This window comes from Equus asinus, chromosome 23 (genome assembly GCF_041296235.1).
Source record: "Equus asinus isolate D_3611 breed Donkey chromosome 23, EquAss-T2T_v2, whole genome shotgun sequence".
NCBI classification, from domain to species: Eukaryota; Metazoa; Chordata; class Mammalia; order Perissodactyla; family Equidae; genus Equus; species Equus asinus.
In genome coordinates this window covers 28,018,731-28,031,190 of record NC_091812.1, presented here as the reverse complement: position 1 = coordinate 28,031,190, position 12,460 = coordinate 28,018,731, and the positions used below count along the sequence as shown (strand labels likewise).

The window sequence follows — 12,460 nt, the reverse complement described above, 5'->3', positions numbered from 1 at the left end:
TGCAATGTCTTGAGAAATGCTTTGGGGAAACTTAATGTTGACTGAGTGTTTGTTTCCATTTTTTTTTTTTTTTTTTGGAAAAAATATTAAAGGATAGAGTGTCACAACTGTCATGGAATTTAAAATGGTTTAGCCTGATATTTATATTTTTAGATGAAGAAAATGTGACAAAATGTTGGCAGTTGTTGAGTACTGGCTATATCGATTCGTTGTCATTCTTTCTGTTTTTTTGGTGTTTTTTAGTTTTGTCATTAAAAGGTAAACATATTTTTGAAAGCATAAAGAAGATATAGTTCCTTCAAGAGTATTTTTATTTTCTATCAGAATTCCCACTTCAAACCACATAGTATCTAAAGTTGCCTGATTTGGGGTTTTATTATTTAACCCCATTTATTGGTGACCAATAAAAACTTGAAATCCTACTAGATAACTAGAGTAACTAAGGAGTAAATTTGGGCTCTAAAGATATAATTTTAAAATAATATAATATCTCAGTGATGGTATTTAGCTTAAGCTGAAGGAGAGAGATGTTTACTTAACAATTAGATGTTTTATTATTGTGAGTCTCCAAAGTAAAAGGAAAAAAGGAAAGCCTAACATTGGATGTATAATTTATTTTTTAGTATCTTACTGTCCATTTTTGCAAATTAAGGTTAATAATAAATTCCTATCTGTCTGGCGGAAATATACTTAAATGAAGATTAATGACTACACATTGCTAAAACCCTTTGAGAATTATTTGATGTGTTACATGCACAGAGAACGTTCTCCCTTATTTGACTTATAAATTACTTGGCAAAAAAATAATATGGTAAGTTCCCATCAGTCTTACAGATTAGGAGATAATGTTAAATATGGAGGAAATTAGACCAACCTAACTTGGCAGCTTTCCAGATTTTGTAAGACTGCTGAGGTCAGAAAGTTTTGCACCGATTATGAACACAAGTTATCTAATGAAGAGAAATTTAGGGAAGATGGATTGCTTGAGGCTCTCTTTGTCAAGTACTCACTTTAAGACAGGAATAAAGAGAAGGGAGAGATTGTGGAAACTTAGAAAAAGAGAATAGGGCCGGCCCAGTGGCACAGCGGTTAAGTGCGCACGTTCCGCTTTGGCGGCCTGGGGTTCGCTGGTTGGGATCCCGGGTGTGGACATGGCACTGCTTGGCAAGCCATGCTGTGGTAGGCGTCCCACATATAAAGTAGAGGAAGATGGGCATGGATGTTAGGTCAGGGCCAGTCTTCCTCAGCAAAAAGAGGAGGATTGGCTGCATATGTTAGCTCAGGGCTAATCTTCCTCAAAAAAACAAAAAAGTAGCGGGTGAAAAAGAGTTTAAATAAGTTTTGCTCTTTTACATGCAGTGTAACTTCCTTTCTCCCCAGGAAAGCTTCGGAAAGGTCTGCATTATCCTTTTCTGAGGAAAATATACTCAAGTGTTGGTTAGAAGTTTATTCTTTCCCCAAAAAATGCTATCACTGGAATATATCTTGGGCTGTTTGGGGGTTATATAGCAAAGCCTCTAATCGAGCTACGTCCCTTCTGTCTTGAAGGAGTCCGAATGCTAGATGGAGATGTGACGGACATGGTTGAAGCGAAATCGGTTAGCTTCAATCCCCAGCACGTGCACATCTACAGTGCAAGCTGGGGCCCAGATGATGATGGCAAGACCGTGGATGGACCAGCTCCACTCACCCGGCAAGCCTTTGAAAATGGCGTTAGAATGGTAAGTTTCAAAAGCACCTGGGCTCATATTATGCCAGTCAGTGATGATTATCATATGAAGCCGTCTACGAAACTCTGGGTTCTGATCCTCCACTCTGGAGGAATGGATGGAGCTCATAGGCTGAGCCAGGAGACGAGTCAATGGCAAGAGGTGCTGAACCTTTGGGATTGTGTATTTTATCTGGTGTGCAAATGAACTAAGAGCTAGCGCTTCCCCTGACGAGAAAAGAGGTATATTTGGGTGCTTAGATCTGCTCAAAGGAAATATTTTCATTAATGTGTTAATCTTGCATTTGGAGAAGTAAATTCTTGGGAGTGTGCGATTGAGAAGTGGAGATGTTGAAACTCTCCGCTTGGTGTTGGTACATCATTCTACAATGCCCTTCTGGGCATCTCCCTTCTGCAGTTCCTTCCCTAGTTCCCCCTCTGTCCCAGGACAATATTATTTTTATGCTGGCTTGCAAGTTCCCTAACCAGACAGCTTAACAGATCATCATTTTCTTGATTTCACTAAAAAATTCACTGACCACTCCTCTCCAAAAAACTGACCACAGAATCTAATGTAATAAAATGTCTGTTTTAGACTACAGATCTTAAAAAATTCTGTCTTATTTTAATTAAATAAAAAATAAAGATGCTATATCCTTGTAATCATGAAAGGAGGAAAACTCCACCAAAAGGGACTCCTCTCTCTTTCTTACTCGTGAATGAAACTTTGGGTGATTTAAAGCATACGTCTTAATCATGATCTGAGCTGATCCCTTTTCTTCCTCATTTCTTTTTTTTTCTTTATTTCTCTTTTTTTTTGCTGAGGAAGATTCACCCGGAGCCAACATCTCTTGCCAATCTACCTTTCTTTTGTGTATAAGCCACCATCATAGCATGCCACTGATAGACGAGTGCTGTAGGTCTGAACCCAGGTTGCTGAAGCAGCGTATACCAAATTTAACCACTAGGCCACTGGCTGGCCCCGCTTCCTCATTTCTTTTTACTTGTTTGTAATGTAAGCATATGCCACTCTTCCTATCCATCAGCACATCCTGCTTTCCCTGCAAGTCCCTGTCCCACTCCCATTTCCTACTGTACAGCCAAATCCTATTGACCATTAAGCCTCAGCTAAAATGTCCCTTCTTCCCAGGAGCCTTCTCACTGCCCAAACTAGAATTAAGTATATGCAGTCCCCACTCTGTACCTCCTCGACTTTATATTCTTACTGGTGTTCCCTAAAATCTTTATCATATTGTGCTTTTGATCAGTGTTAGCTTTGCTGGTATCCTCCTCACTAAATCGTAAGTTCCTAGAGAGCAGAGCCTGTGCTCTACCCATCTTTATGGGCTTTGCAAAACCCATAGCATATATTGAACTCTAGTGAGTACTTGGTAAACGTTTGTTGAATTTAATTTAATTTACTACAGATTACGCTAACCACAGGGTGCTTCTATATTCAGCCCAGCTTTGGAGCAGTGGGATGCATGCAGTTGATTCATGTAACGTTGCAGCTGGAGTACAAATAATCATGATTCTTCTGCCTTTGTGGGATTGGTGTAGAGCTTTAATCAGAAGACTGAGCTAAGCAGTCTCCTGGCCCTTCTGAAATAGACTGGAGGGGAACACTTAGGCACCTGTTTCGTATGCACTTCCTGAGTAAAACATAGCTCAGGTTTGGTTAAGACATACTTTCTAGCTCTGCCAATTTTCAGCTGCATTAGAGGCCTTTTAAACTATAGGATGATGTTTTAAATCATTGCCTAGAATTTTCCTTTCAAGATACCTGAATGCCGAATGAATGCACTCCAAGTAATCAGGTGGTTTCATTACCAAAGCCCTGCGGATTACTGTTCTCTCTCTCTGTGCCATCAGTAGAATGGTCATTCAAGTTAAATACATCAAGCTTCGTTCATATTTAATGTTTGACTTGTTCTTGTAGGGCTCTTAATACAATAAAGAGCAATCTGGAATTTCTCATTAATGTGAGAATATATGTATATTAGTAATGCACAGAGCCTTGTGGGTGTACATATATAGAGAGAATGCCCCATATGTAATAGCTGTCATTGAATCTGATAGAAACCAGTTGTTTTCAGATTTATTTTTGCTAGGGAATCTTTTATTCAATGGAAATCTTAAATGGAAACTCAATGTGGAAAACAAAAATGTTATGCTTTGAAGGAAAAAATGGTTAAGATTAGAAACATGATCATCTGAGATAGCTATTCAAACATATAAGATTATATTTAGAAATAGATACTTTTGAAAAAGTTTACTCTAAAACTCATCATTAATGACAAAAGTAACCCATACTTATTATAACAAATCCTACTATAAAGATGAAGTTAAAAATAGATTTCCCACCAACTAGATAACCACTGTTAAGAGTCTGGACTCCATCTTTCGGTACTCCTGTGCCCATTCATATACCAAACAGGGATCGATGGCCTCTGCACATGGCTGTTTTTACCTAATAGGTTTTCAAGGACATCCTTCTGGGGCAGTCCATAAGGATAGAACTCATTTATTTTAATATTTCGAAAATTTTTGGAGTATGGATATACCATAATTTATTCCATTGAAGAGCTCTCAAGATTTTAATCTGGAAAAAAGGGAGTTTAGTTTTAAAACAAATCATTTACTTTTAGAGGTGAGGTGGTAACAAAAGAAATAACTGTTAAGGAAAACAAATTATTCTCTGGCTCCTAGCATTGCACACCTAATTATGGAAAAGCATTGGTGATCCATTTAAATGTAATAAAATCATCAAGATAGAGTTTTTATGTGTTTGATACACACAGGCTTCAGATTTAGGGTAGGGTTGAGTCCAGGATCTGTCATTTACTACTCTCTGAACTGAAGTCGATCAGATTACCTCTCTGCTTCCATTCCCTCATCTAAAATAGGGTGATGATAGTACTTACTTACAGAGCTGTTACGTGTGTTAAATGAGATGATGATGCATATACAGCAATTGACAGAATACTTAGAATATAATAGGTGCTCAATAAGTAAGTTTTGTATACATACGGACAGATAGATAGATAGATAGATAATTTTTTCAGAGAAGAGATCATGTCCTTCCAAAAAACTTTACATTTTTCCTCAGTTCTCCATCCTTCTCTTCTCTACCATTTCCACACTGCAGAGTTCTAGGTAATTCCATTGGGTTACCTGTAGTGGTAGATTAAAAATAATATGGTAAAATATGGTTCTGTGATGTTACTTACTTTGTTCTTCCCATGTCTCTACTTGCCTTCAATTTCACTTGCCCTTAAAAGCACATCTTCAGTTTCAAGATAACCTCTCAATATACAAATTCATTTCTTTTATCCATGTTTGTAGTCATGAATTAAATCTATATTTTCCCAAGGGATGTTTCTCTAAATATCTATGAATATATAATTTAATATTTTTAAAGCATATTAGATAGTCTTTTGCAGGAAAAAGAAACCTTTCACTCTTCTGTTATAAGGCATCAAGTGAGACAGTACATTTTATATTCTTTGAGATGATTCTGATTGTTTTTTATATAATATACACTGTCAAATATATAGAAAATAAGTTAGATTACAGAGCACAGCAAAGAAAGAAATAACTGATTTTTTGGCTGAGTGATTTAAAGAATGAAGGAATAAGTGACTAATAAAATAATTCCTTCAGGTAGCTGGGAGTGAAAGTCCAGGTGGCAGCCTAAAGTCTTTCTGGTTTATTCATATTTTAACTACATCGTCTACAAAAATACAGGAATTGGACTTTATTTATTCTTTCTGTTAAACTTAGTGAATCCCCACTTTCTATATACTGTAAAGGAGTGAAGAAGACATCTAAGTCTTATATGTAATACATAAACGTCCCTACATTCTAGCAACAAGACAGGAAACAAACACGCATAGAAACAAGACAATCTGAGCTAAGGATAAGCGTTATGAATGAAATAGAACAATGACTGGGGGCGGACAGAATTGCTTTAGTTAGAGAGGACAACGAGTCCTCTTTGAGGAGTTGATACGTGAGGAGGGATATAAATGATAAGAAGCCAGGAGGGGGAGAAATGTGGGAGGAATGTTCTGTGCAAAAGGAACAGCAAGAGTAAAGCATCCCAAGAGGAGAATGATTTGGGTGTATTCCTAGAACAGAATGCTAGGGCGTTGGGAGCAACGTGAACAGAATGCAGGCAGTAGGAGATGTGCTGGAGAGGTAGGCAGGGGCCAGCCAGCTCAGCAGTGTCTCTAAACTGTGAGGCTGTTTGCGTTTTGATCTGTTACAGAAATCCACTGGAGGTTTTCAGCAGAGTAGTGGCCTGATGAGATACACAATTTTGAAAGGTCACTGCTGTGAGAATGGACTGTATGTGGGTGAGAGATGAAGAGGCAAGAGTGGAAGATTGAAATGGTCCAAGAAAGAGTTGATGATGAATGGGACTAGGAGGGCAACAATGTTACGACAGCTAGAGAGACTGGTAACAAGAAAGAGAAGCCTAAGAATCAAGAAAGATTTTCACAAAGGAAAGAAATAAATTTTGCTCAGGGAGTCCAAGTATTGATTGTATCCATTCCTTCCATTTACTAATCAAAAAACATAGCAAATATTGGATTTAAGAATGCTCCCTATTTGTTTAAAATAAGGATTTGGCTCAATAGCATGTAACACTGTTTTAACAAAATCAAAATTGATTCAATTTATAGCCTGTTAAGAATTAATGTGCAAAAATTGCATTAAACTATGTTGAACAAATCATGTCACAATTGACAGCTTGCTCTTTCTACCAAAGATTGCATTTTATTTGATGCAAAGGAGCTATAACATTAAATGCAAGAATTGGGGGTATATAATTTGGACTGCATACAAGTAATGATGATGATGATGACGATGCAACATTTAACATTTGCCAGTCTGTTATACTGTCATCACTCTTCTAAGCCCTAAAATAGGTAACTTTTAATCTTCACAATAATCTCATAAGACTGATACTGTTCTCCCCACTTTTACAGAAAACAGATATTCAGCATAGCTAAAGAAGTCAGAATGTGGGCCTCAAAGAAATCTAATTAATTCTTTTACATGTTCTGTTTTGTTTGGCCCATCTGACGTCTTGCCTTCATCTCTGAACACATACTTTGGCTTTTCTCCTGTTACTGTGGTGAATTAATCGCTCATCTTCTACCTAAGTGAACCTCCTCCATTTCTTCACTGGACCCCACCCCTTCTCACCTCATGAAAGACATGGCTCCATCAATTCTCTTTTCTTTCATCATCAGAATTTCCCTCTCAATTGTATTATTGCCTTCTACATATCTTCGTACTGTTAATCCCCCTATCTCAACAGTTAGAAGAATCCCTGTCTTGTCTCCTTGTCTCCTTCCATTTACCACCTCCTTTCTCATTTTCTCTTTAGAACAAAAGTCCTTGAAACCATTGTCCATACTTGCCCTCTACAAGCTGATTTTTCCCATCATCTCTTGAAACCACTAAATCAGGACTCTGCCCCATCACTCCACTGAAGTTGTTCCTGTCAAGGTCACAGTGACCTCCGTGTGTGAAACCCAGTGCGCTTCTCTGAGCTCTCCTCTAACTTTGTCCTAACAAGGCGGCCTGCTTGCTTCTTCCCATAGACAATATAACACACATATACTCCAAACTTTCAGAACCCATTTGGCAATTATCATCCCTCCTTCTATTTATTATATTTACAGTCATGCACTACATAATGATGTTTCAGTCAACAACAGGCCACATATACAACAGTGGTCCCGTAAGATTAGTAGCATAGAGCCTGGGTGTGTAGTAGGCTATACCATCTAGGTTTGTGTAAGTACACTGATTTTTGCACAATGGTGAAATCACCTAAAGACACATTTCTCAGAATGTATCCCTGTCATTTAGCGACACGTGACTGACCTTGTTGATTAACTGTCTCCTCCATAAAGGCCCAGAGTTTGACAGTTTTGTTCTCTCCTGTATCCCAAGTACCCCAAACAGTGTCTGTGTAGTGGGTGAGTGAATACATGTATGAGTCAATGTGTGAATGACTTCCATGCTGTTTTGCTGCATATACCGAGTGAATTTACTGAAGGATCGCACATTGTTTTTGTTTAATAGTTTGGAAATGAGTTATTAACATACATGGTATAGTCTGGTGATTAATGTACTCAAACACTGGATTCAGACTCTCCAGTGGGTTCCAATACTTTCTTTCTTTGTTCAAGTTAATTAGCCTCTCTGAGGATCAGTTTGTTCCTCTATAAAATGGAGCTAAATACTAGTAATTAGTTTATAGGACTATTGTGAGGATCGTATGATTAATGCCTGAGAAATACTCAGCAGAGTTCCTGGAACATAGTAAAGTTTCTAATTATGTTATGAATCTGAATCATTATCACCACTGAAAAAGCAAGAGTAATAAAAGTGAAATATTGATTAATCATGCAAAATACTGTAAAAAGTCTTGATTGTTTGAAATCTCTGAGTTTAATCAATTTCATATTGTTAAATGATCCTTAGGGAAGGTAAGTGTATAATCTTAAGGTTATTATTAAGGAATGGCCAAAATAAATGGGACAAAATATCCAAGAGAATATTTTTTAAAGTTTATTTCATAAAATACTAATTAATAAAATGCTAAAAAAAGGAGGAGGGGTAGAGGGGTTTTGCTGTCAAATACACTTAGAAACATCGTTTATTATATGCTCCCTTTGGACATTTAAAAGCATATTAAAGGTTCTGAGAAGTCCTGTAGTAAAGAGATGTGTTTAACTTTATTTAATGTTTTAAACTTTTAATCACACAGAAGCTTTTATTTTCACTTTTTTGATTGCTGTTCAATTTAATTTCATTTTAAATTCTTTGGAACTACTTCATGAAAATGCAGCTAAATTCCTTAGACCTTTAGAGTCAGAATGTTAGAACCAGAAATAATTTTAGTGGTTGAGTCATTTTTGCAACATTTATGTATTTCTTTACCTGTTGATGTCACTACTGTTCACCCAGTCTCCCTTCCTCTAACCTGTAATTTCTTCTTTCCTCACCCTAGTCATCCAGTAAGTCTTTCTTTCCTGTACTGCTTCCTAAAAGTCTATGGAATCTGCTATCTTTCCCTCTCAGTCAGAACCAACATCCCTTATATAGACTTCAGCAATAGCTTACTTCCAAAATTTCATCCTCCCAGCTTGAGCTTCAACTTTCAATTCAGCATGAACACTGAAGCCAAAGAAGTATTTTTTATGTGTAAATCTTGTCATTTGTCTTCTCTTTAAAGCTCATCACTGCTCCCTATGAGCAAGGGAACATTCTAAGCTTCCGAGGAGGACATCTAAGATCTCTCACAATTTTGCCAGGGGTCTCAGAATCGAAATCTTACATATCATCTTAGGAAAGGACAATTTAAAAATTTCTGTCATTCAAACTGACATGATCCCACTTTCCGTGATGATCCTTTGACCTGGCTCCGTGGTATGACTGGCGAAGCCTTCCCTCAGGGGGAGCTCTTGGCTTTATCCACCCAGGCAGTTCTAAATCGGAGAATGATTTTGTAAAATGAGTGAGTCAGTTGATAGTGTTTCAGATATAGGTGACCTGAGGTTTGATGTCAGAATAAGAAGCTAATTGCCTCAGGTTTTCTTTCATAGACTGTTTATTCATTCATTCATTCCTGATTGCATTCAGGAGACATTCTCTGCATGGTGGTAATATTCCAAGCACTTTTCTAGGGGGTAGTGAAAGATGAATAACACTCAGTACTTGTCTTTAAGGAGCTCACCACGTAATGATGAATAAACGTTCTAAATAAAGTGCAAACAAACAAGTCCCTTCAGTGAATAGAATCTGGTAGGCAGTAAGGACAGACTACCCAGCACACAATAACAAGACTCATGTGTTCAGTCTAGTTGCCTTGGAATCATCTTTTTTGCCCCATTTGGATTATTAAACTTTAACAATACTTGGTGCATTTGATATTCATCAGCAGGCGTCTAATGCATTTCACAATTTCCTGACAAGTGTGTTTAAAAATATCCTTTAGAAAATGAGCAAAAAAACTTGGAGTCAAATCTTTTCCTTTTTCCGCAATCAGAAAACCCTACATGAAGGTTACCAGTACTTCCTTAATTATTTTACTCAAGAAATATTTCTGAAGTCCCCAATACAGCCCAAGCACTGGTCTGGCATTTATTTTCATCTTTATCTGAAGAAATCATGCAGCTCATTGTAGATACCGTAGGAGCACAGCTTATAGAGTTTGCTTTGCCATTTTATCTACAAGTAAACTTTCAATTCCAGATTGTTTTTCTTTTAGCTTTTAAAGCTTTGGGATTATCAATTAAGGCATTCCGATGAGTTTATGACAGAACCAGCGTCAAGGATGAGGAACAAAGTCAGCAAAATCAGAATCGTTGGGCCCTAATCTCCCTGTGGGAACGGTGGCCTTCATCCCATCCTCCTATACTCTTCCGTTCAGGGGTCCAGATGGAAAGCAGAACATTTGATGAACGTCTATGGGCACAGCCTGGCTGTTGAGTCTCTGATTGCGATATCCCCTTCACATCATCAATTTCTTTTTGATTTGCCAGATTTTACAACTGATTGGATGTTTGGAATATTTGCTGAAAGCACAATGTTGCTTTACAATCACACGTTGTCTCTTCTATACATGCATGTGCGCACACACATTTCTCTGCCCTTAAATTAAAGGCATATGCTCACCAAGAGGGGAGAGAAGAGGTATAACAAGCTTGTATAGTAAAAGCAGTAGTAATAATCATAATAAAGTTAACCAGTTCCATTTGGGAGGGATATGTTTTTATCAGATATATATACCCAGCTGTAGCAGGATTGGTACCAGTTTGCATTTTAATAAATGACACATTGCTGTTAAATTAATTGGCAAATGTTGTAAAACTTTTGAAAGATACATGGGTAGGCAAAGATAGACAAGGCAGCTTATTTAGTATTGGTTCCGCTTAATGAAAATTGACTTTAACTGGGGTTTGTTTTAAAAATCTTCCTGTCGGATCTAACTATATCCTGGTGGAACTCTGTCTTAGAGTTTTAACAAAACTCAAAAATGACTTGCTGAGTGGACCCGATGTAAGATTATCCATTTTGGAAACAAAGCAATGTGTCTTTCACAAATACATATGCAGCCTCACATGCTATAATCGTCACAAAGTTGTCTGATATCCAAGGATCAGATTTAGATTTGTGTGTTATTGTGAATCGTGATGCATTTTTATGGAGAGGAGCACAGATGTGTTCTAGCCTAGTATAGGTGTAAATGTCAAACAAATACTTACTGTCACTTTGTTTTCGGTTTTAGTTTAGAGATTCATTATTAACCCCGTGGGTAGTTTATACTAACTTGCAAATTCCCTTCTCATTCCCTCTGTTCTACTCATGGATTAACCAGATATCAATAACAGTCCTCTTTTTCTTTTAATTTGTTTTGTTCTATTTATGAGGACTACTGGACCACTGGCGGGTGAGTGAAGTCCTTATCACAGGAGTCATTCTAGTATAGTCTGGAGTTCCTGTTCTAGGGAGGATACAAAATCATACAGATATTGGATTAGGTCAAGTTAAGGTCCACACCAATCCTGAGTTTCTGTGATTCTAAGCATAGATTTGAGAATGCTGACAGGGAGGACACATCAATTTCCTTCAACGAAACACAGCAGTAACCGGAAAAGAAAGGCCCCTGTGTGATAAACAAGGATAAATTGAACTGAGTTGACAACATCAAATGATTTATAAGTCTATCTGGCATTAATAGCAGATTTTTTTCACTTAACCTGAGTCTACAGTCCTCATCTTTAAGATGAAACAATCAAACTTAATGTTCAGGATTGCAAACATCATGATGATTATTAATTAATTAATTAATTAGCCACTTGAGTTAGACATAGAGATGATCCTCATAGGACCTCACTCAGTTTATAGATTTGGAAACTAAATCTTGGCAAAGTAGGTAACCTAGCCATTAAGAAGTGTGACTGTGATTCAGACTTGGTTCTGTCTTCTTGCAAAGCCTATGCTCTTTGCCAGCATGCTCTGTGGTATTCGCTCCTGTCGAATGTTTCACATGGGCCCGTCTCTGCACACAGCTCTGAGTCACCGGCAGCTGTAATGATGGTCATGAAAGTGAACAGTGCAACAGGACCTCTCTTCTCTGGACTCCTGGAGAATTTAGCATCCAGGCGGCTGATTTGGCTTGTTCTGAACTTCTTTATATTGTCTCTTTCTCTTTATCCCTGGATGCCGTCTGTGAGGATGTAGAGAGAACTGGCCTTAAAGTCACAGAGACCTGGGTTGAAATCTCAGTTTGATTTCTCTAGCTTTTTGACCTGGGACAGGTTGCTAAGTTCTTAGGACTTCCATTTCCCTGCAAAAAGGCTATGATAATACTTACTTTATAGAGCCATCACGAAGACTGACTAAGATCTTACACAGAAGGTGCTCAGTCCAACTGCAGATCTCCTCCTCTGAGGAAGGGCCACATTCGGTGCATCTTTAAGGACCTCAGAGTCTCTACCACCAAGTATTGTAAATAATATAAGCCTAATATCAACTGTAATTTTTCCAAAAGTGTGATTTGCTTTAATTGAAGTCAGGATTGTGTTTATGGGGGGAAAATTGTAGAGGGTCGATTTACTCTATTTCAGAAATGTTATGAGCTACTTCACAGAAGGTCAAGTTTCTTGCTCCATGAGTGAGCGGCCTGTGACATTCAAGCCCCATGGTGGGCTTCAGAGAGGGGCC

The 12,460-nt window shown here is 37.8% G+C and overlaps 1 protein-coding gene across 6 annotated transcripts in view; it reads left to right on the top strand.

Moving 5' to 3' along the window:
• The window catches only part of PCSK5 (proprotein convertase subtilisin/kexin type 5), a 444,775-nt gene that overhangs the window by 156,722 nt on the left and 275,593 nt on the right, over positions 1-12,460 (top strand). For all 6 annotated transcript variants that reach the window (XR_011497225.1, XM_070495324.1, XM_044767585.2 and 3 more), the window contains exon 7: positions 1,549-1,721. Coding sequence is in view for 5 of the 6 variants with exons in the window: in XM_070495324.1 (XP_070351425.1) it covers positions 1,549-1,721 (173 nt within the window). In the remaining variant the exon portion in view is untranslated. The remainder of the gene's footprint in view (positions 1-1,548; positions 1,722-12,460) is intronic.